This window comes from Nannospalax galili, unplaced genomic scaffold (assembly GCF_000622305.1).
Source record: "Nannospalax galili isolate Female #2095 unplaced genomic scaffold, S.galili_v1.0 scaffold571, whole genome shotgun sequence".
Classification (NCBI taxonomy): domain Eukaryota; kingdom Metazoa; phylum Chordata; class Mammalia; order Rodentia; family Spalacidae; genus Nannospalax; species Nannospalax galili.
The window spans coordinates 1226988-1249868 of NW_008330297.1; the positions used below are offsets into that span (position 1 = coordinate 1226988).

Consider the following 22881-nt stretch of genomic DNA (forward strand, 5'->3'; position numbering starts at 1 on the left):
TGCTTACCTGAACCATAATTCAGTAGATGCTATTTTTACCCATGGAAATGAGGATAGAAATTGTATAATTGAGAACAATGGCTTGGAAGCTGTGAATGGCTAGAATCTTCATGAATTCTCATGTATACTAGCTTGATGGTCTTCACAGGGAGCTCAGTGCAATAAAAGGTTTCCTTTTCTCTAAGTTTTTTTTCAGATGGCACCACCATTAAGACCAACTGTTCCTTAAGTAACAGTGATTCAGTCTCTATAGCAAAACCAGACTTAAGGTTACTACCTAAACACAGTGCTTTAAAAGAGTTATGGGAGCTGGGCATGGTGGTACATGCCTCTGCTCCTAGCACTGGGGAGGCAGAGTCAGGCAGGTCTCTGTGAGATAGTGAGATAGAGGCCAGCCTGGTCTATCTAGCAAGTTCTAGGCCAACTGGGGCTACATAGAGACCTTGTCTCAAATAAATAAATAAATAAATAAATAAATAAATAAATAAATAAATAAATAAAAATAAAGGTCATGAGTTTATTCAGTGATACTTAAAGAAATTCCACTATATTCACATGTAATAGAAATATTTTTGGGATGTGCTCCCTTTCTATGTATGTATTTAATCAGTTGCTATCTAAACACTATCAGAAGAATCACCATGAAACCATACTCATTGAAATTTGGTGCTTTTCTTTCGGAAACTTCAGCTGCTTGCTTAGCAAATCTTTCTTATATTGATGACATCTAAGTGGAATGAGCATAAATTCTGAATCTCAAGTGTTTCTGAGCAGGTGATTAGATCTAGACCAGCTTTGGTAATTAAGTGGAACTTAGCTTTGCTGAAATACAGTGTTGACCTTTATAAACCTCTGGTCTCCTTCTTGAAGCGGGTGGTTAAAAGCAATGACAACAGATAAAGAAGTATTATGCTAGGAATCTAAATACCAGAAAAGGACGAAATACGCTTACAAATGATCCTTTCCATTTTAGGTCCTCCAGGGAAGCGAGGGAAAAGGGGCCGAAGAGGAGAGTCTGGTGAGTGTCTCCCAGTTGCTTGGTGTTGTTCAAATCCTGGTGTAGTTCTGTCTGTTGACACTAATTGATGGTAATTCTTCCTTGTTGGAAGTTTTGTGTGTGTTTCATTCTTCTGTTCTGTGTATAGAATTCAAGAAAAAAATCCTTATTTCCAACAAACTGTCTGAAGGCATTGGCCACACACTGCCCACTACAGTTTAGTAACCATCAACCCCCAGTTATGGCTTCCTTATTGGTCAAGTTCAATCCATCCGTCCTGTGTACAGTGGTGGATTTCTCCGCTGTACACAGTATGACAGTATCACCCATGTGTTCAGCTCTGTGGGTTGGTCAGTCAGTGTGGGTCTTCTGGGAAAATGTTTCCTTAGCACCCTGGGGTGCATGTCATGGAAAGCTTCACCATTTTATCCAGCTGGCTCAGTTCTGGCGGCTTTTACTCTCATCCCTTACAGATGAGAGTGGAATGCCTCGTATAGCCATCGTTAGTCCCACCTTTCCATTTTGTTGTTGAGGAAGCAGAGCAGTCAAGTGATTTGGCCAGGGTTGTACAATGTGTGTGTGTATGTGTGTGTGTGTGTGTGTGTACATGCACAAAGAACTTGAAATAGATCTAATTGTCTTAACTACCTCCTTCAGTATTTTCTTGCTTGTAGGACAAATTTCTATAGGTAAAGTAAAACAGAACAAGCCAAATTAAAATAGTTCTGACACCAAGATATACCGAATAAGCGAGTTCACTTGCTGTGCTTTTATAAAGTATGAGATTCCAGATGAAGTTCTTATGGGGTTATCAGTTCTTCCTTTCAAGGTAACTAGAGCATGTAGTAAAACATTTTCCAGTGCTCACCAATATTTAAACATTAAACATCCACCAGTATTTAAAACAATCAATGACCAAGCATTGAAATAGTAAAACCCCACTCATCAGGAAGTGCAGGCAGCTGAGTTTTAGAGTATCTCTTTTCCTCTTTTCATTTTTAGAAAACTGTAACGATCAAAGTCAAAAGAATTATGAAAATTCATCAGTTAGAGCAGGATAGCTTCTGATTTCTCTAAGAGTATTCGCAGAAGCTATCTTTGAACCTCCCTGAGTTTAAATAGTTGTAAACGTGTGTAGGTATCCCTTCATAAAGAACAAAGTTTCATACAGAGGACGCGTTATTGCTTTCTTTTTTAAATTAAGTTTTTAAGTTACATGCAAAGTAATGGGCCTCATCGTGACATCTTCACACATGGATGTTGTAATACTTTGTTCTCATTTATTGGGTTCCCCCACTTGCCCGCCCACTGCCCCCACTTCCAGTGATCCCCTTCTTCCCCCAGTTAGTTTTGAGGGAAATAAATGACATTTTTGGAATCAGACAACCACTGAAATGGTCTTTTGTCCAAAGAAAGATGATTAACAGGAAAAAGAAATTTTTGGCTTATATGAAATTCTACAGACAAAATAAAATTCAATTCCAAACTTCCTAGCTACTTAGAGTTGGTGTTTTGAGCAGGTGATGTGTGAAATATAGAAATGCCCTTCGTCCTTGCTTGTGTTACTGTTTAAAGAGACCTTCACAGATGCTAGCATTAGTCTTTTATGTATTGATAGCAATGTTGAATGAAACACAGCCTTAGAACAAATATTGGGTGCTTTTCTGAATTGCATATTTTATCAGACTCAGGAAGTTTAACGTCAATTTTCCAAAGGTGTCTACCAAAAATAATCAGATTCTCCTAACTAATATTTTATCTAGACTTTTATAAGTTAGACATTTTTACCCAGATTCATGGACTTCTCAATTGTAGATAAATAAGCTTTGGAAAGCCTGAAAATATGCAAATGAATGTTTGGGTATAAATTCATTTCTGTAGTCTCAAATGGTCCATGATCTAACAAAACAAAATAAGAATCACCGTGCTCTAAGCCGCTTCCCAGCCCTTAGTGTGTGAAGATGACCCTTTGATCTGTTGTTTCATTTTAATGTTCGGCCTCACTAACTTCACCTTCTCTTTCTCATCTCTCCGCCTTTCCCACAGGTCCTCCTGTGAGTATGCCTGATGATTTTGACTCTTCCACATTAATCAGGATCCTGTATGGTAAAACCTTGCTAAAACATAGAGATATGATCTCTTTTTCATTTAAGAAAATGTTATTGACCTTCCAGACTACCTAAATTTGGAAAATTATTTCTTAAGTACATAAGTTTTGGGGTCATTTAATATATTGGAATGCAAAGTGTGCCTATTAAAGAAAAACGGCATTTTTTATGTGATCACACACCAATGGGACTTTTGTGATAACTTATGAAGCTCTGATTTTAATTACTTTTCCTGGAATTCTGAGGTTTCTTTTGCAAGCAGATCTCCCAGTTATTTCACACTTCTTTTTTCATATGTTTAAACTTGTATCAGAGATATTTGAATTTTCCAGTCCACCAAATGTAGATGGCAATATGATCGTGGAAGCGATACCCCCTGTGTGCTGGGTCCAGTTCTCCCCTTTGAAGTCTGTTGGAGCCCTGCCTGCATAAAGAGTCGAGACACAGGCCTTGGAGAGTTGTGCTCTTTTCTTTGAGTAGGTCATGGCTGTGGCATCCAGTCTGCTTTGTGCTCCCAAGAACAGATCATCTTGTCAGCCTTGAGCTAATGTGCTTTTGAGTAATATCCTGGATATCTGTTGTCTGACCCTGGTGTTTATATTGTGCTCAGTGCCTTTTCAGGACTGATGCTCATTGGCCTTGAGATATTTTCTCATCCCAGATTGCCGGTTTGCTGCAGGCCTGTCTCACAGATTCCACATTGGCAGCATCTCTAAGAAGCCAGCATGGTCCAGGGAGAGGGCTTAGCATAGACCCACCGGCTTATTCAGGGGAAGCATTGGCTTCCAAATACCATGGCAGTGTTCCAGCCATGCTCAAGGATGGGACATAAATCATGTTCGCAGTGACCTCGCTTCTGTGACTGACTTTCTGCTCTTCCTCTACGCTGGGCAGACGGCATGCCCCAGGTCTTGAGGCCTTTATTCCTTGCCTTCATATTTAAGCTTCTGTCTTTAAAACTAGAGTGGAAAAAAAAACAACAACAGTATTGTCCCAGAGGAAACTCCCAAGGTAATAGCCAATACAGCATGTTTAAGGCTTCTTTGTGCTCGGAGTGTGTATTTGCCATACATACTGAGGAGCAGTTACTTCTCATTTCTGCATTATGGTGACCTTCAAGGTTCAAGTATTGTTGCCAGACTGTGTTGTCTTGGGCTATATCTTAGGCCAAAAGATTTTTTCTTTTCTTATTATATATACAGAAAAAAGAACTAATATTATTAAGCCTTGGTTATTTGATGTGCAATATTCTAGGCACTCTACAGTTCTCAGCAGCCCTCTGATGTTACCAGCCCCATGGTTCAGTGAGGAGACAAAGGTTTGTAGAGGTTAATTCCCTAAGGTTGGTGATTGTGAAGATAAAGTTAAAATTCAGTTAGATGTGGGGCTGGAGACATGGCTCAGTGGTTAAGAGCACAGACTGCTCTTGCAGAGGACCCGGGTTCAATTCCCAGCACCCACGTAGTGGCTATCAACCGTCCTTAACTCCAGTTCCAGGGGAATCCGAAGCCCTCTTCTGACCGCTGAGGCGTTGCGTTTCCCACTTTATTCCTTAGGAATCCTAAGTGTGTTGATACACAGATTGTGCTGGCTAGCTTTAGTGTCAACTTGACACACCTGGATTGAGGGAGCCTCAGTTGGGGAATTTCCTTCATTAGACTGGCCTGTGGCCATGTCTGTTGGGAATTTTCTTGATTGTTGAGTGATGTGGGAGGGCCCAGCCCACTGTGGGTGCTGCCACCCCTGGGCAGGTGGGCCTGTGTTGCATAAGAAAGCAGGCTGAGCAGGGGCCAGGGGAGCAAGCCAGTAAGCAGCATTCCTCCATGGCCTGTGCTCCAGCTCCTGCCTCCAGGTTCTTGCCCTGAGTTCCTACCTTGGGCTCCTGGGTGAACTGTGGCCTGGGATGTGTAAGCTAAATAAACCCTTTCCACCCCAAGTTGGTAGTGGTCAGAGTATTTTGCCACAGCATCACTGAGGTGAAGTCTTCTGGGAGGTATTTCCTCAGGGTCAGCACACAGAGGGCACCCGAGCCTCTATCTCAAGCTGGAAGCAGGAATTGGTAATGTGTAAGAGTCTCCTGCATGGTTCTGGTGTTGAAAGCGTGAAGGGGTCATAGAGAGCAGCTGAGGCTTGGCACGCAGTGGCCAGGAAAGGCCATAGGTGAAAGTGCAGCTTCTGTTGCAGTTAAGACCCAAGGATTCTCATGAAGAGAATCTGAGGCTTTGTACCTAGAGAGGCAAGAAGAAGCCATTGGTGAAGGTGTAGCCTCAGTTTCAGTGGAGACCCCAGCTTTTTGGAGATGCCAGGACTGTGGGATGACCACCAAGGACCGCAGTAGGTGTGGAATGGAGCTGGCCTGGGTCTGTGAGATGAGCTGTGTGTGCTGTGGACAGCAGCGTCAGAGAAGTTAAGTTGGTGAAGCCCTCTGGAGCCCAGAAAATCATGAGTGAATCCCAGATATCCAGCCGTGAGTTACTTCACTGGACCTTGGTTTTGCTTAAGTGTGCCTGATTCTTCCCTTTTGAAGTAACTTGTTTTGGCTTTTACAGGAGCCCACAGGTAAGATACTTTTTTAAAGAAACTCTGAACTTTTAAAGTATTTGAACTTTTAAGGACTGTGGGACTTTTAATGTTTACTGTTTTATGTTGTAATGTTAATATGAGATCTTGGGGGATAAGAAATAGAAAGGGAGTGATTTAATAATGATGAGTCTGTGTCAAGTTGACAAGGGGTCAACTGTGCTGGATAGCTTTAGTTGTCAACTTTACACACGAGGGTGGAGGGAACCTCAGTTGCAAATTTCTTCTATTGGATTGGTCTGTGGCCATGTCTGTGGGGCATTTTCTTAATTGTTGAATGATGTGGGAGAGCCCAGCCTATTGTGGGTGGTGCCACCCCTGGGCAGGTGGGCCTGTGTTGTGTAAGAAAGCAGGCTGAGTATAGGCCAAGGAAGCAAGCCAGTAAGCAGTGTTCCTCTCCTGATGAACTGTGACCCGGGAGATGTAAGCAGAATAAACCCTTTCCTTCCCAAGTTGGTAGTGGTCAGAATATTTTGTCACAGCAATAGAGAACAAACTAGGACACGGATCGTTGTTATACAGGTTTGACAGATCATGGTTAAACCATATAGCCTGACATAAATAATTGCATACAATAAAAGCCTGACTAGACCGTGGAAAGTGGCCACACTATGAAAGAAGCATGAATACTACTCTACCTTGACTGCTTTTCAAACAAGTCATGATGAGGCTAGCAAACTGCATCAGAGGATAAGTTGTAGTTAAGAGTTTCCATTATGAGTAAAGAATAATTCAAATTTCTCACATGAAGATTCGATGAGAAATAAGTGGTTGCTAGGAAGAAAAGAAAATACAGACTCTGCAGCCTTTTCTAATACAGCAGAGTCTTAGCATGTTGCTTATGATGCTGTGCCTGGGACCCTTATGGGTAAAATATCTTGTAATGAAATCCTGTTGAGTCTCTCATCTCTAAATCCCCATCCAGGATTTCTAAGAAATATCTGCCTTCCATCAAATTTTGCTTCAGAATAGGTAGCTTTTGGGCTGGAGAGATGGCTCAGCAGTCAAGAGCACTGACTGCTCTTGCAGAGGATCCGGGTTCTCATCCCAGCACCCACATGGCAGCGAACAACCATCCATAACTCCAGTTCCAGGGGATCCAACAGCCTTTTCTGACCTCCTCAGGCATTGCATGACAAAGGTGCACCTACCCACATCCAGGCAATACATTCATACACACAAAATAAAAATAAAAAATAAAATATTAAAAAGTATAGGTAGCTTTACAGCAAATTTCCACTGTATTTCTTGTATCTGAATACATATTAAATGACAGTGGCACTGTTATGATTAGATATCATATTAACAGTGTCTTAACAGTGATTGGACATATTAACAGTGTATTTATCTAAACTCAATATCCAGCTACTGACAGTTTTAACCTCTAGTGACCATATTCTTCCTAATTTTAGCATTTTTAAAAATTTTATTTTTTCACTTCTTTTTCATAAACTGAAATATGACAGTTTATGCATTTCTACTTTTAGAAGAAATTTTGCCCTAATTTTATGTCTTTTAAAAAAATACTCAGCTATCTCCACCAGTTAGTGTGTGGGTGTCAAGGTGCACTGTGTTTAAACAATGAGTACTCTTCTTTTCTTGCTGTACTCTTCGTGTACAGACCACAGGTAGCTAGAGACGTTAAATGGTCTTGCTTCCAGTGAGTGGTGCTTGGATCCTCAGCCTGCCTTCCTGCCCCACTTCCCTGGGGCCAGGGCTTCTTGTGAACAAGATACTGGTGTGGATCCTGGGGTCCTGGTGTGGATCCTGGGGTCCTGGTGTGCATCTTCTTGTCATTCTCTTTCATTTTTGTCATCACGTGTACCCTGCTAGTACTAAAGTCAGCACTGGACACTCAGTGGACAAAATGCAGTGATCAGTGTGTTGGCTGACCTGGGGCATGGGGACACATCACACTGTCTCTCACTGTCACTAAACTCAGCTGATTCTTACTGCTCTCTTGAAGCAATATTTTCAGGATTAAAAACAAAACAATAAAGCATACATTATGATAAAATTTAACTTATCAACTTTGCATTCACATCTTCATTTGATATATTTTGAAAAACTTGGATATAACACACTAGGATTGTGTGAGGTGACAGATGATAGATAGATAGATAGATAGATAGATGGATGATGGATGGATGAACAGATGATAGATGATTGATAGAAGATAGATAGAGATAGATGATAGATAGATAGATAGATAGATGATAGACATAGAAGATAGTTTCTATATTCTTTCAAAATTTTTATTTTTATTATGTATATGAGCATTATGCCTGCATGTGTGTAAGTGTACCCATGCCGTGCAGTGTCCACAGAGGACAGAGGAAGCTATTGGATCCCCTGGAACTACAGTTATGGATGGATGGTTGTTAGCCACCTTGTGGGTGCTGAGAACAGAACTTGGGTCCTCTGCCAGAGTAGCCAGTGCTCTTAACTGCAGAGCCATCTCTCTAGCCCCAGTTTCTATAGTCTTACCTGAGAATACAGCAGTGGTTTATCATTTAAAACATTAGTTGTATCTCACAAATCAGTTTACAGGAAGCTATTGGGTCTTAATCCATTTTGACAAAAAAGATATTCTACCACCAGGGTCTCCACTACAAACAGCTAGAATGGGGCGGTTTTATTGTGTATGCACTTTTTTTCTTTTTCTGTTTTCCTTCTCATGAAGGTAACATACATTACAATCTTGCTTTGAAACGCCCTGTGGGCGCTTTGAGCAACTAGCTCTGATAGCACAACTGTATTCACTAGAATGATATGTCTAACCACTGTGCTTTGTAACAATGAAATTATTCCTTCCCTTTGGGTGTGTGTGCATGTGCGCATGTGCGTGGATAAACCAGAGGCTGCTGTTAGGTGTCCTCCTCAGTCACTCACTGTCCACCTTATTTTTTGAGACAGGGTCTCTCATGGAACCTGGAACTCACCAAATCAGCTAGACTAGCTGCCTTGTGAGCTCCCGGACACTACTCCTCTGTACCCCTGGTGTGGTGGTTACAGATGCCCACCCCATGCCTAGCTTTTAGCTGGGTGCCAGAACATCCAAATTCAGGTCTCAGGTTTGCACAGCAAGCACGTTGCCAAGTGAGCCATCTCTCCAGCACCCCCACCCCATTCAGATATTTTAAAGACATATCCTTACTGAATGAGTCAGATCAGATCAGAACTTGGAAAATAACTTCAGGATTTTTAAAAAAGAACAAAATTTTCTCCTAGTCTTGACCTTTCAGAGACAATGGCAAATACAGTCTGTCTGTCCTTTATGTGAAAGGAAGTCCCACTCTAGTAGTCCCAGGTCAGAGCAAGTCCAATCATTGTAGCCAGAAAAGAGTCAGGAGACCTTTCTTTAACTGGCTGTTTTACTTGTATGGGTCCATCAAGCCCTATAATCACTGGTGACTGACAGAGATATGATGTTATTGTTGGTAGCCAGAACCCTCTGAGGTGTGAAATCTGATGCTGTTGCACAGCCTGTTTTGTTCCATCCACCTTCAGCTATTGTCAACTCGGTTTGAACCTTAGAATCGTGTTGACAGATGCATGAAGCAGACTGAGCCAAGTTAAGCTTACCGCACTAGTTCTGCCAATATGGTGGATGAGTTAGGAAAAGAAATCTCTGTAGAACTTTTAGGCGCAAAACTCGGACATCTTTACTTCATAATGAAAAAAAAAAAAAAACCCTACATGATTTTTCATTTAAAGGTAATTCTTTTCAGAAATAAGCAGAATTGATAGCAACTATTCACTTTTTACCATTTTATATATCATTTCTCCTATAATCCTGTGACCAAGACTTACTATACCCATTTTACAAAAGAAGAAATTGAGGATTGGCACCATCAAGTAATTTGTCAAAGCTGAACATTAAACAAGTGGCAGAACCAGAATTTGAACCCAGGTCTGTCTCTATTCAAAACTCATTTTCCCCCATGTTTCCCAGATGTTTTTCAGACAAGTACAGTTGTGATGTTGGTGCCTCCTGTCTAAAGGCCTTCCTTTACTCACATTAAGTGCTTTCTGCTCATTTGTGGGTCTTACAACCTGTACATGTTCTTTCACATTGTCAGTTACTTAAACTAACATATTATCTAAACAGCATCAAAGGAAAGCAAGTCCTCTAAAAGTGTACATTTTGCCTCTCAAGTCAAGAAAATTAGGAAGATATATTCATGAAGTTTTTCAGAAAATTTTCCTCTAATTACATCTTTGTTATATTCTTGTTTTAAAAATATCTTTATTTCTCTTAAGACATATAGCTTTTGAATATGTAGTGTCATCATTTCTTTTCCTGTTGCTGTATTAAATACTCTGACAGAAACAACTTGGAGGGGTAAGGGCTCATTGTAGCTCACAGTTCAAGGCTCCAGTCCATCACTGCGGCAAGGCCAGAGCAGCAAACATGTGAGGCCACCAGGTCACATGCATCTGCAGTGAAGAAGCTGCGAACGGTGGCAAGTTTTCCTATGTCCATTAATGAACTGTAGATAGACCCCAGGGGCAGCTCAGCTGCCATCTCCCAGGTGATTCTATATCCTGTCAGGCTGACAATGAACACTAACCATAGCATGGAATAACTGCTGCTTTTCCCATGACAGTGAGGTACGTTTGCTGATGGAAGGTGAACCATATATCTTGTAGGAGGTGCTATAAGTACAAAATGTCAGAATAAGTAGGTAATTCGGTCACTGTAAATAACATTCACTGTAACAACCCAAAGAAATGAATACCTGGAGGATTAGTTTGTGTTTAAAGGTGGCTCAGGGGTAGCATTAGAAGAATGGCAACAGGCTGTCGCAGTCGGTCATTTATTTAGGGACCCTGCATATAAGTTTGTCTCCTGTTATAGAAGATAGAACTATGAACACTGACATGGGGTTCCCAGAATCTTCTGTCTGGAGTGGTTCAGGGTCCCACGTTTACACATGGCACAATTTTTTTAATGCTTTCTCTGCCCTTCTTTAAGTAGACCAAGTGGCAGGTAAGGAAGACCTCTGGAATTATACTGAGCAAACTCATATTCAAACTGCGATAGATCGGGATGTTTAAGATTTTTAAGAAAAGGAAGGAACACATATACAAAAGTATTGATAACATTTTTCTTTACAACATAATTTTCCTGTGTACTATTTTTGCATACCCTCTTATTTTAGAATAACTGAAATGGTTACATATAGGATAAGCACTGAGATGTTACTGGAGTACCACAATAGAAATTTATTCCTCATCTGGGGCGCAGGGCAGGGTATCTTGCAAGGACCCAGAGCAGTGGAAGTTCTGCCATCCTGGCAGTAGACCTGAGGGCTCCCCTGGGCTCGGATAGTCGGCCAGCAGGCAAATTGGATGGAAGGATTCTCTTGACCTCTTGACCAGTCATGGAAGTGCAGGATGTTTTAGATTATATCACTTCTAACCACAGACATGGTAAGAGAAGACTCAGATGCTCAGAGTCAGAGAAGGGAAAGAAATGGAGGAAATGAAGCACTCCTTTAAATAATAATTAAAAAAAGAAAAACAGAGCAAGGCAGACATTTTATTTTCCAGGGTAGGGATCAAAGGGACCTTACCACATGCGAGGCAAGTGCTCTAGCTCTGAGCTACACTCACCCAGCTTCATTCAGAATTTCTAGGAAGACATTTTAAAAGAAACCATATTTGACAGTTGGATGCCTGCATGCCAGTCTAATAACATGAGGTGTCCTGTCACCCCTTCCTGTTCAGGTTCTTCTCACCAAATTCTTAGTCACATTGCTGAATTCCTAGTACTGTTTGCCTATGAAGACATGTAATTATCTCATGGGACAAATTAGGGAAGTAACGATGTGACTCCTGGATTTGTGAAGCAATAAACTTACCAAGAAAACCACTTTGGAGTCAAGTGTATTTACAAAGCAGCTTAGGCCCATTTGGGATGAAATATTTTGAACAACGTCAAATGAGTGATTTGAGTGATTATTGTTTGCCACAACTTGCTAAGCATTTAATAGTACTCAGTAGCATGTGCTCACGCAGGGGTCTCAGTGCTGACCCACCAATGTAGCAACTTAAAATGCCATGATGATTCCTCTGTGAAAAGAATGACTCCTACGCAGTTTCTGGGTCCGTGAACACTGTGACTCTCCCCCACGTTTGTTTTAACTAAATGCAGCGCTGATCTGAATGTTGTGGAACTAAATATGGAAAGAATCCCTTCCTTTCATTATTAACCAAAATTGAACTCTCCCTTTGGTGGTGGTGCAAGTCTTTATCCCAGAGGCAGAGGCAGGTAGATCTCTGTGAGAGTGAGGCCAACCTGGTCTACATAGCAAGTTCCAGTCCAGATGGGGATACCCTATCTCAAGCAAACACACAACAGCAAAACCAAAGGAAAATATTGAGGGCATGAAATTCAAAGTGTTCCAGGTTTTTTTTGTTTTGTTTTGTTTTGTTTTTCTCTTATGAAGTTATGTTGGCCCCTTTAATCTTTGGTTATACTTTCCTTTTAGGTGTTTAAGGACATACAATTGGACCAGATAAACTGATTTGTTTTTACTCTTGAGGTCGTTAGAGGATCTGTTCCTCAGGGGTCCCATGGGTTTGGGAGGAACCCCTGGCTCCTTTCTTTTACCAGTTCCGCCTATGTGAAGATAAGTCAAAGGTCCTGCTTGACCATGGTTGGCTTCACTTGGAAGCTTGGATGAGATGTTTCCTCTGTGTTGACCCTCCTCTTTATAGACTGGACACTGGTGCAAGTTCTCTCTCATATGTGGATCCTAGATGCAGGATTTTTAAACCACTGACTTATTCATTAAGCTTATAGTAAGCACCGAACATGTGCTCTCCCCTCTGCTGAGTAATGGGGATAAGATAGCAAGTAAGAGTTCTTATCTTCAGGGACCTTAGAACCCAGTAGAGAACAATACAGGAACAGCACATGATGGGACTTGCCCAGGACCGCATGGGACTTGCCCAGGTACAGAGGAGTAAACAGTCCCGATTTGAGCATGGAGGGATCCAGGATGCCTCTGGATCTGGCCCACGTGAATTTTTTCAAAGTATATGCTTCCAAAGAATATAGCATTTAAAAATATATATTTTATTTATTATTTTTATTTTATGTGTATGCATGTATTGTCTGCATGTAGGTAAGTGTACCCATGTCATGCAGTGCCCAAGGAGGACAGAAGAGGCTGTGGGATCCCCTGGAAATGGAGTTACAGACAGTTGTTAGCTGCCATGTGGGTGCTGGGATTCAAACCTGAGTCTTCTGCAAGAACAGTCAGTGTTCTTAATCACGGAGCCATCTCTCCAGTCCTCAAAGAATTTAGCATTTTAAAGATTTTGAGTTACAAGAAAGAATGGCATCTATGGAAAAAACAATCATATTAAATGAGGCTGGAGCCCAAGGACAAGATTAGACAGCAGAGTGAAAGCCTGGACTGGGGAAGGATGAGGCTTAAGGAACCTTGCATGCTATGCTAAGTAGTGTTCCTAAAAATGATATCCTTAGAGGATTTAGGCCGAGGTGACTTGGACAGAGGAACATTTTAGAAGAGCAGTATTGATGAAGACCAAGGAAAAAGAAAAATGGGAAAAGGGAATGATTTGGATAGTTGTTTTGTGAAATAAAATGTCATGGAAGAAGAACAGAGCCACGCAAGGAACGGGCAGATTAAAGTGGTATTGTTAAGGTAGATTATGTGAACTGTGAGAGGAGTGAAGAGGTGGGGGTGGGCTCACTCTCCAGGGACTGTATCACAGGCCACAGGGACAGAACACAGAAGCGAAGGCATGGATGAGGGATGCATTAGGCTTTGTTGCTGCGGCAGATCCCAGGCACATGTGACAATTTAGAAGTAATTATTTTGGTGAATTTTCAGAGGTTCAGTTCATCACGGTATGGAGATGTGATGGTTAATGTTCATTTTCAGCTTGACTGGATTTAGAATGAATGGAAACACACTTCTAGATGTGTCTGTGAGAGCATTTCCTAGAATGCTTTCCTAGAGCGTTTCCCTGAGGTGAAATCTCCCATGGGCCAGGGTCCCAGACTCAATAAAAGTGAGCTGAGCACCAGCCTCCATTTCTCTGTGCTTCCTGACCATGGACACAATATGACCAGTCGCCTCATGTTTCAGCCACAGGGCACTGTACCCTCAAACAGTACCCTCCCTTAAGTTGCTTCTGTAAGATATTTTGTCACTACGATGGGCACATACCATGGGGAAGAGCGATTCCCGGCGTGGAGGCAGGTGGGAGAGGGAGAGCATGCTCTGCGTCCCTGTTTTTTTGTTCCATCCAGGCCTCCAACCTATGGAATGCTGGAGCCCACATTCAGGGAAGGCCCTCCTCGTCTAATTAATGCTCTCTGGAAATGCTTGCACAGACACACCCACAGGTGTTGGGGGGGACACGCCCACTGATGTGCTCCACTAATCTGCTGTGCATGTTTCCTAAATCCACTCACGTTGACATCAAGGTTAACCATCGTGGAGAATGAAGAGGGCTTCGTCTGAGAGAACACACCAGGAAGATTTGTGGATTTAGAAGATGAAGGAGGAGAAGGATAATGAGAGAACTAAATGGACCCAGTGGGATAATAGACTTGACCTTAGTGATTCTGTCAGGATCCTCTAGAGAAAAGCATCTAGTAGAAATCTAAATATGTACTGACAGTTATTTTATAGAAGTGGCTTACACAGTTATGGGCAACCTGCAGGCTGGCTAGCTGGCTAGACCCTCAGGCAGGATTTCGTGTGTGCCTGAGGGTGTGCTTGCAGGGCAGAGGTCAGTGTGCAGTTTCTTCTTCAGCTGCTTTTTCCACCTTACTTTTTGAGATGAGGAATCCTATTGCGCCAAAGCTCATGGACTTGGGGGAGCTGATGGATCAATACACTCCAGGAGAGACTTGCCTGCACCTTCCCCGTGCCGGGGTTACAGAAGTATGCCACCGTGCCCAGCTTTTTTACATGGGCCCTGAGGATCCAAACGCAAGTCTTCATGCTTACACAGCAAGCATTTTACCAAATGAGCCATCTCCCCAGCCCCTCATACAGAATTTCTACATTGAATCCTAAGATAGAATTTCTTCTCCAAGAAGCCCCAGCTTCTGTCCTTCAGGTCTTCAGCTGACTGGTAGCCATCCTCCTTATTTGAGGGCAGTCAGCTTGGAGTCACTGAGTGAAAACAAATCACATCTACTAAGTGCTTTCCCAGCAGCATTTCGTCTGGTGTTTGACTGAATGCTTGTACTTCACCATCCAGCCAACCTGACAGATAAAATCAACCATAGCACACTGATGTTTCCAAATAGACACTGAACTGCTTCTCAGACCCCGAGTGAACATACCTCGTCCTCTGTTGCCTTCTTCTGTCTCTTTAAACCCTTCCTCCTCCTCTCTTCTGCCTTTCCATGACTCAGCTTTGGCATTCTGCGTGCATAACGTTCAGTGACGGCTGTGAACTGTAAATACACACATGAGACTTGACAAACATTCTTGACTAATAACATAATATATACCGGATTGGAAGTTAGATGCTGAAGCCCTTTTGTACAGATCACTTGATGTCACTACTCTATGGAATAGGCCAGGCTGAGAATATTGCTCGAGTCTTTTTGATAGTTTCGCACATATATACAGCGTATTGTTTTGTAGCCACTCCCTATTGCCTGTCCTTATTTCCCTTTCTCTCCCTCAGAACCCCTTCTTCCCAATTAGTTCCAGGGGCTGTGTCATTGAAGAAAATGATCCCCACTGCTGCAGTACCCGTTAGCAGTCAGTAGCTCCTCATAAGGGGGTAGGTCCTTGTGGGCACCTCCTGCATCCATGATGGAATGTTGTAGGACACAGTCTTGTACAGACATGCATTGCTGCTGTGTGTTCGTGATTGCCAGGACTGTGTCGATCTGCATGGCAGCATTTCATGTTACTCCTTCACATCCTCAGACACATTTTTCCACTCCCTCTTCTGTGATGTTTTCTAAGTCTTGGGATGATATATATAGATGCCCCATTTAGGGTTGTGTGGTCAACAGTCACTTGTTCTCAGTGGTTTGATTAGTTATGAGTCTCTGCATTAACTGTCACCTTCTGTGAAAAGAAATTTCTCTGTCCCAGGTTTAGACTAGCATTAGTCTATAGGTATAAAAATGAATATTTAGAAGAAAGTTTAACATCTTCATTGAGGGTTACTATGGTATGTTCCCTTCCTGGGCCCACTGCCTCTTCAACCATAGGTTTTTGACTAGGTTTAGAGTACCAGATATGAATCCCTTCCATGGAGCAGCCCTCCAATCCAATCACAAAGCAGTTGGTTACCCCAACATAGTTGTGCCATGATTGCATCAATGGCTACTTCTTGCTTGGCAGGTTAATATCATAGAAAGGAGAGTCTATACTGGGTGAGACTGTTGATGAATTTTCTGCCCTGGCAGCCTGCATAACACCTTCCAGTACTAGAAACCCTGGCCATTGCTCTGTGTTCCTCTGCAGTTCTCAGTGGAGCTCAGAAAATGACAGACTTGCAGCACATGGCTCCTAAGTGGCCTGTGGCAACAGCAACTAGAGTGCTTACATCTCACTGTCTCTTTGTTACAAACCATTCAAATGCACACATTTATTTAGAGAACAGACTACAAGATGGTCTCCCTTGCTCAACACATTTCAGGATGGAATATTCCTGGACAACTGACATTTGGATCCTGAGTTTAAATAGAGTGGTAGGTGACAGCAGCTCTGCTGCATCAGGAGGGAGGCGAGGAGAGCTCTAGAGCAGCAGGGGATGGCCAGGGAAGGAGGACATCCTTGGGAGCCCCAGGGAGGCTGTAGACCAAGCCAGAGAGCTGGGGCTGGCTCTCCCCAACACTGCCTCACTGTGTCCCACTCCTCTTCCTCCTGGCTCTGGACCCAGTCCACCTCCCTGTTCTCTGTGGACAAAGAGGAGAAATGTAAGACATACCCACAAAGTGGCTGAATCACCACTTCCTTCAATGAATATACAAATGAAATCCATATTTGTGTAACAACCCCACAGAAAAAGAGGAGAAGGTTTGGCAGGCACAGTAGAAACCCAATCTGGAAACTACAAATTTTAAAACAATTATTTTAAATTTCATATCACAGACTTCCTCTTGGAGGCTTCCGTTCACTGAATCTATATTAGGATATTCTTCAGAGAATAGATTTAGAAGCGTTCCAGAGCTTCGTGCTGCCCAGAGCCTGTGGATTTTATAGGCTACATGGAAGCATACTTGAGTCCTGTACTTCCGACGTGGCCTTTCATTCTGATACATAATTTCATTCAACAGTAGTAGACATACATACTTGGTCTTTTGATTTGCAGTTTTGGGAACAATTTCAACTTGCTTCCTTCCAGAGAGCGTTATTAACAACCAACTGGCATACAGTCGCAGACTTTTTCATAGGCGAGAGGAAAGTTGAAAGAGTGTATTAGAGAGTTCTCTGCAGGCACCCCAGATAATTTACTACCCGTCTGTGCTAATGGCTGAATGTATATATCTTTCACCATATGTAGCCTTCCATTTAGACTTCTAATCAATGGTACAGAATAAGAACTGGTTTGTGAAAACCCTCCCTTGGAGTGGAACTAATCAGCTTGTGGGTTCTTTTCAGGTAGTCTAAGCATTACCCAATATGCCCTAGATATATTCTTGGATAGGAAATGACCGGAACTTCTACTTCCAGTGTGGGGATTATTTATCCCCACACTCCCTCCACCTCTACCCAACCCTCTACTTTGCATATTAAAGTTAAGCCTCTAGCCATTGAATCTCCATGCCTGGCAAGCTGATATGCAGTTGCTGTTACAAACAGCCTAACTTTGTCCTCTATATGGCGTGAACTGAAAAGAAACTTTCAGAATTCTAGCATTGTTCACTGACTGAAAGTTGTGTGAAGGATGAGGATTTACTCCCGGGTCTCATCAAGTCCCCTGGGTTTTATTTTCTAGGAATGTTATTTTCCCTTAGACATTAGCTTCCCTTTTTAGAGGGGGGACTTCCTCTTTTTAAAGGTTAAATTTAGTGATGTTAATACAGCTCAAAAGAGAGTTTGAAGATCACAGGTCAGATGACGGCAATTTCAGCTCACTGGAGGTTTTTGAATAAAATGAAAAATTACTTGATTTCATATCAAATATTATAATTTGTTGGAAACTCATTACAGAAATTGTATATTTCCTATAATTGGAAGTTTCCTATGTGCAGATAGTTAATCGAAAACACAAGGCAAATGAACTTGGACCTTATCGGTGCAAGGAAGGTAGGCTTTTATTTTGTCATTGAAAGGTATCTTTAGAGAGCAGGAAGTTTCTTTTATCCCTTTTCATTTCCAGAACTAGTACTTTCTCAAAATTCCAATAAAGCACTTATATAATAAAGCACACAATTTCCTAGGACTCCGTTCTGTTAAATGTATATTAAGTAGGAAGTTTTCATTTGTATAAATTATTACTGGAAATTGACCTGTGTTATCTCTGTAGGAGTTCAGTATGTTCCCCTAAAGTATGATATGCCCATGATGTAGCCTACTATAGGAATTTCCATAATTTGTAACATACTACAATGTCAGGAAATTAGGCTTCACGGACAGTATAAGTATTCCTTTGGGGAAGAGTTTGGTAACAGTCCAGGGGATGGTTTACCTTACAGTGGTCCCTGTTTGGAGGCTGAAGTCAGCATCCTTTCAGGAGTGAAGTGTTTCTTTACTACCTCCTGCTTTTGTTGGCTGAAAGGAGTTATGAAAGGTGGCAGACTATAAAATCAATGTGATAAATCTCTTAGAAATGGACACCTACTAAGTATTTTCTTCTTGTCTTATTCTGTGCTATCTAGGCTTTAGAATTACTTAGGGTACCATGAATGGTATCCAAATAATGCCCTAAATTATAGACATCTAAGCTTCTTACTTTTAAATTATAAACCAAACTGTCTAAAGATTTAACTTCATCAAAGTTATCATTTGGAAGTCAAAGATATAAATATGTACACTTATTTAAAACTTTAGCTCCTCGCTTAAACCTCCAAATATATGCATGTGTGTGTGCTATATGTATGTGTACGTGTGTATAATGGAGTACTAAAAGCCCGGTGGTAGAGTACTAAGTTTTAGTATTCGACGCGTATAAACTTTTATTTTTAACAAATGTAAAAATAACCCATCTGGAGATATTGACCAAGATACTGTCTCTTCAGTTAGAATGCCTGGTAGCTCAACTAGTTTTTAGAAGACTCTTTTCCTAAGATTCTATCTGGAAAAATCTCAGAGCACATAAAGCATCAAATTATAGAACTTCAGTAGCCGGGGACCTTAGCGATTGAGTCCAGGTTATTACCTCATTTTTGTTTTGTTTTGTTTTTTGTTTGTTTCTTTTGTCTTCTTGAGACAGGGTCTCCCTGTAGCCCCAGCTGGCCTGGAATTCACTATGTAGACCAGGCTGGCCTTGAACTCCCAGAGACCCACCTGCCTTTGCCTCCTAAGTGCTGGGATTAAAGGCATTCACCACCACGCCTGGCTATTGCCTCGTTTTTTAAGTTAATGAACTGAATTGTATCTCATGTGGGAACCTGGGGCGACACTGTCATCCTGAAACAGGGACCGCTGGGATGCCTAGAAAAAACACGGAGTCCAACATGTGTCTGAGTTCCTTCTCTTCTAGTGACCATGTGTCTTCACAACACACCTGTCACAAGGTTCATTTCTTGCTGAATTGTGGCCAAAAAATTTTCCAGAAGTAGCATTTTTTCCAGCTTACTGTGTGCCTGTCATGTCAGCATTTCCTAGTGACTCTCAAGTCGAATTAGAATGTACATTACGAGTGAGGAAGTTTCCATTTCTTAAGAGAAATAACTTGTGGATAAAGATTTTTTCAGGTTTCAATTAGCTATAAACTAGTACATTATTTGCTTTAAAAGTACTTACGCAGTTAAGGACTAGAGAGCACTGTGAAGACACTTTCTTATCCCTTAAGTAGTTTTATCCTTTAATGGCTTGATTATCCCTTAACTACTTGAGTTAAATCTCAAAATTTTGTTAATTGCTGCTTTTACCTTGATCTACACAATAAGGGAATTGAGAGAAAGTTTGATGATTTATTTACTATTGAGTTGAGATGAAATTTTTGAATAATTTGGTATTATTTTATAACTTTAATTTGATCTTTGGGGAGTCAAATATAATTTAGACAAAGTTAATGCTTGTATAAGGGAGAGAGTGAAAATTTATTATGTAGCAGCATAAGAGTGGATGATGAGTATTTGGTTAGAGGAAACATGATTTTGCAGAATCACTTAAATGGGATTAAAATTTCTTGTTCTTGACTTGTGTACTTTTTACTAAAGGGAAATACTGAAAACAGTTGAGAAACTTTGATATTTTCCTACACCAGAAAATAGATTAAAATTCCGTTCTCTATGGTTATAAAACATAAAAGTTCCAGATTTGATTATTTTCTTAAAAAATTTGAAAATCTGAATCATGGTTTTGTTGAATGTGAGACGTGTCTTAGACTGGGACATCCTTTTGTTGTTCCTGCCTCCAAATGAAACCAGATGCCAGAGCACTGTGGATGGCTACTGTGGGAAGACATGCGGAGCTGAAGGAGCCCAGAGCTGGGCTGGACCTACCCTCTGACAGGCATTGCTGGCAGAGCCTCCCTCTGCTGAACAGCCCCTTTGTGAATATAGGCTGTACTCCACAGCACTCATCTCTCATGGCTTCACGATCTGTACATTCTTTATGTGTATGCATGCATGTGTATATGAGCACGTGTTGTGTGTGAACTGAACTAACACTTTTCCCTGAACTCCTTTCAATGAGAAAAAAATGGCTGAGATTTGCAATTTCTCAAAAGCTTTGAAAAGGTTGCTTTAGCAGACTCTGTTTCTAAAGGTTTCTACTGCCTTTGCTCCCTTTTGAGAAAGAGCTGGTGGGGCCGCCCCATTACTTCGTGCACACCCATTATTAACACAATGTCTACTTTAGGCTCCTTCCTTTCATTTGTACAATTTCAGGCCTGGCCAGGCAGCCATGCCAAGCCGGACATGAAGCCAATCACGCATGGTCGCATGTGCTTAATTCTCTCCCCAGTAGACTCGGAACATGCTGTGGCTCCAACCCACCTAAGGCTTTCTTTTATCCCTCAGCAGTTACTTAGAATTATCGAGTAAGAACCCGTGGAGCCTCATCAATAGGGGTAATTTAGCCAATGGCTATAAAAATGCTAAGCTACTTTCCCCGTCTCCACAGAGAATATGTATGTTACAGAAGAAAAGAAACACATTCAAGTTGCCCCCCCATAACATGACAGTACCTGATTCAGTCGCACTGTCACTAACTGTAGAATGTTCTCTCTTAAAATAAATTAAGGTGGTTCATTTTTCATTACTAACAAATTTTTTTTATGTAGAAGAAAGAACGTTAGTCACTTTTCACAGTTTGATCCTCTCTTAAAGGTTCTCCAATGGCTTGAGGTGTATGGGAAGACAGTGTGGGAATCTGAAATGTGTTTCTACCTGCCTGTGTTATGCGTGGAAGTGACCAGGCTTTATTTTTCCTGGTTTCTCTAGCATCATACTTCACTGACATTTAGTAGAAGAAAATAAAAATCCATACAAGGATGAATTCTTAAGAACCAAATGTTTATAGTAAGCTTTCTACTATCTAAGGAGTCTGCATTGACATTACAGTTCCCAAGTGTGAGCTATAGAGAGTATGACTGACAGATCTCGGTGTTTCCACTTTCTAATTATGTGTTTTGGTGCAAATCACTCAACATCTCTGTCTCCATTTCCACAGTTATAAAATGGAAAAATGGAGCTACAATGTCACCTACTGTCATGTGACTTCTCCTGGGGAGACATGAGCACTCAGACGTGCCTCACTTAGGGCACCATGAAAGTCCAACAGAACAATTCTACCCAGTTCAGCTTGGTGAACCAATGAGTTTTACAGGAGTGTGAAGAGTTACAGGGTCATAGATAACTCAAAGACAGCTACATGACCAGAAAGCCCACCCCACATAGTGATGACTCACTCAGGCTGTGCCCCTGGAGCTCAGACTCACTCAGACCATATCGTTGGAGCTCAGTGGTAGAGGACACGGCTGGCATGTACAATTTGCAGGCAGCTCCACCAAAGGGAGTCTCTTCACCCGAGCGTTAACTGCCTTTTACCACTTTGAAGAGTGGCCTTATGAATCTCGTAATTTGTGATGACAAAACTCTGAAAGTGTTTACTGTTCAAGGAGAATGCAGTTCCTCAAAGAGCTAAGTTACCAGTATGTGTAATTTAGGGCAGGTACAATGGCATCAAAGAATGAAGCTGATGGCCTGTGGATGTTCATCAGAAGTAAAGCTCTGTATTGCAGGAAAGCAGGTAGCCCTTTGTGAAAGAAGTACAGGCCTTCATCCTGGATGGATGCTGCCAAGTGGGACATGCAGGGAGGTCCAGAGGGCTGTGGGACAGCAAGAATACCAGGATGCCAGGAATCAGGAGCCAATTCAGACCCTTCAGTGAGGAAGGGAGATGACAGAGCTAAGAGCCTCTCCAGAGTCAGGAAACAAGGGCTTTGCCTGCTGGAACTAACCATGATTTGATTTGGTCAAAATCAGGTGTCAGTATCTTTAACAGAGTAAAAGAGGAAATTTGTGGGTCCATCTTGCTGGAAGTGACTGTGTGCTCCAGGTGTGGGTTCTGTCTGCTGGCTTGCACCCCATCAGCACTGTGTTTGCAAAGCTACTGCCGTCAAGCAGAATTCCTCCTGGTTGGTAGTTTATTCAGCCTTGTTATAGAGAAACGAGAGATTCACGTGAATTCCCTGACAGGTCCTCATGAACAATGGATTTGGGCACATCACTGCATTATGGACTCTCTTAAGATCAGTGCCTATGAATTACAAATATGAACAGCTAGCAAATCAAGCTAAAGGCAATATCCAAGATCATAAGGAAAATCAGAATAAGCAGGAGTTACATGTTTGCATATTTATACGTACAATGGCTTTTAAAATGTCACATTATTTAAGATAAAGAGTTTTTAATGTTTTGTTTTCATTATGTAGTGCTGGGGATCGAACCAAGAGCCTTGCACATGCTACCCATGTGCTCTTCCACTGAGTTACCACCTCATCCCTTACAATGATTTGTGGGTCCTTATTGAAGAACTGTAATGAATTTTATCAGTATTG

At 41.7% G+C, this 22881-nt stretch overlaps 1 protein-coding gene across 5 annotated transcripts in view; it reads left to right on the plus strand.

Annotated features, from left to right (window-relative positions):
* The window catches only part of Col25a1 (collagen type XXV alpha 1 chain), a 514093-nt gene that overhangs the window by 290694 nt on the left and 200518 nt on the right, over nucleotides 1–22881 (plus strand). For all 5 annotated transcript variants that reach the window (XM_008843537.3, XM_008843526.2, XM_008843531.3 and 2 more), the window contains exons 3-4: nucleotides 974–1018; nucleotides 3044–3051. In XM_008843537.3, coding sequence (XP_008841759.1) covers nucleotides 974–1018; nucleotides 3044–3051 — 53 coding nt within the window. The remainder of the gene's footprint in view (nucleotides 1–973; nucleotides 1019–3043; nucleotides 3052–22881) is intronic.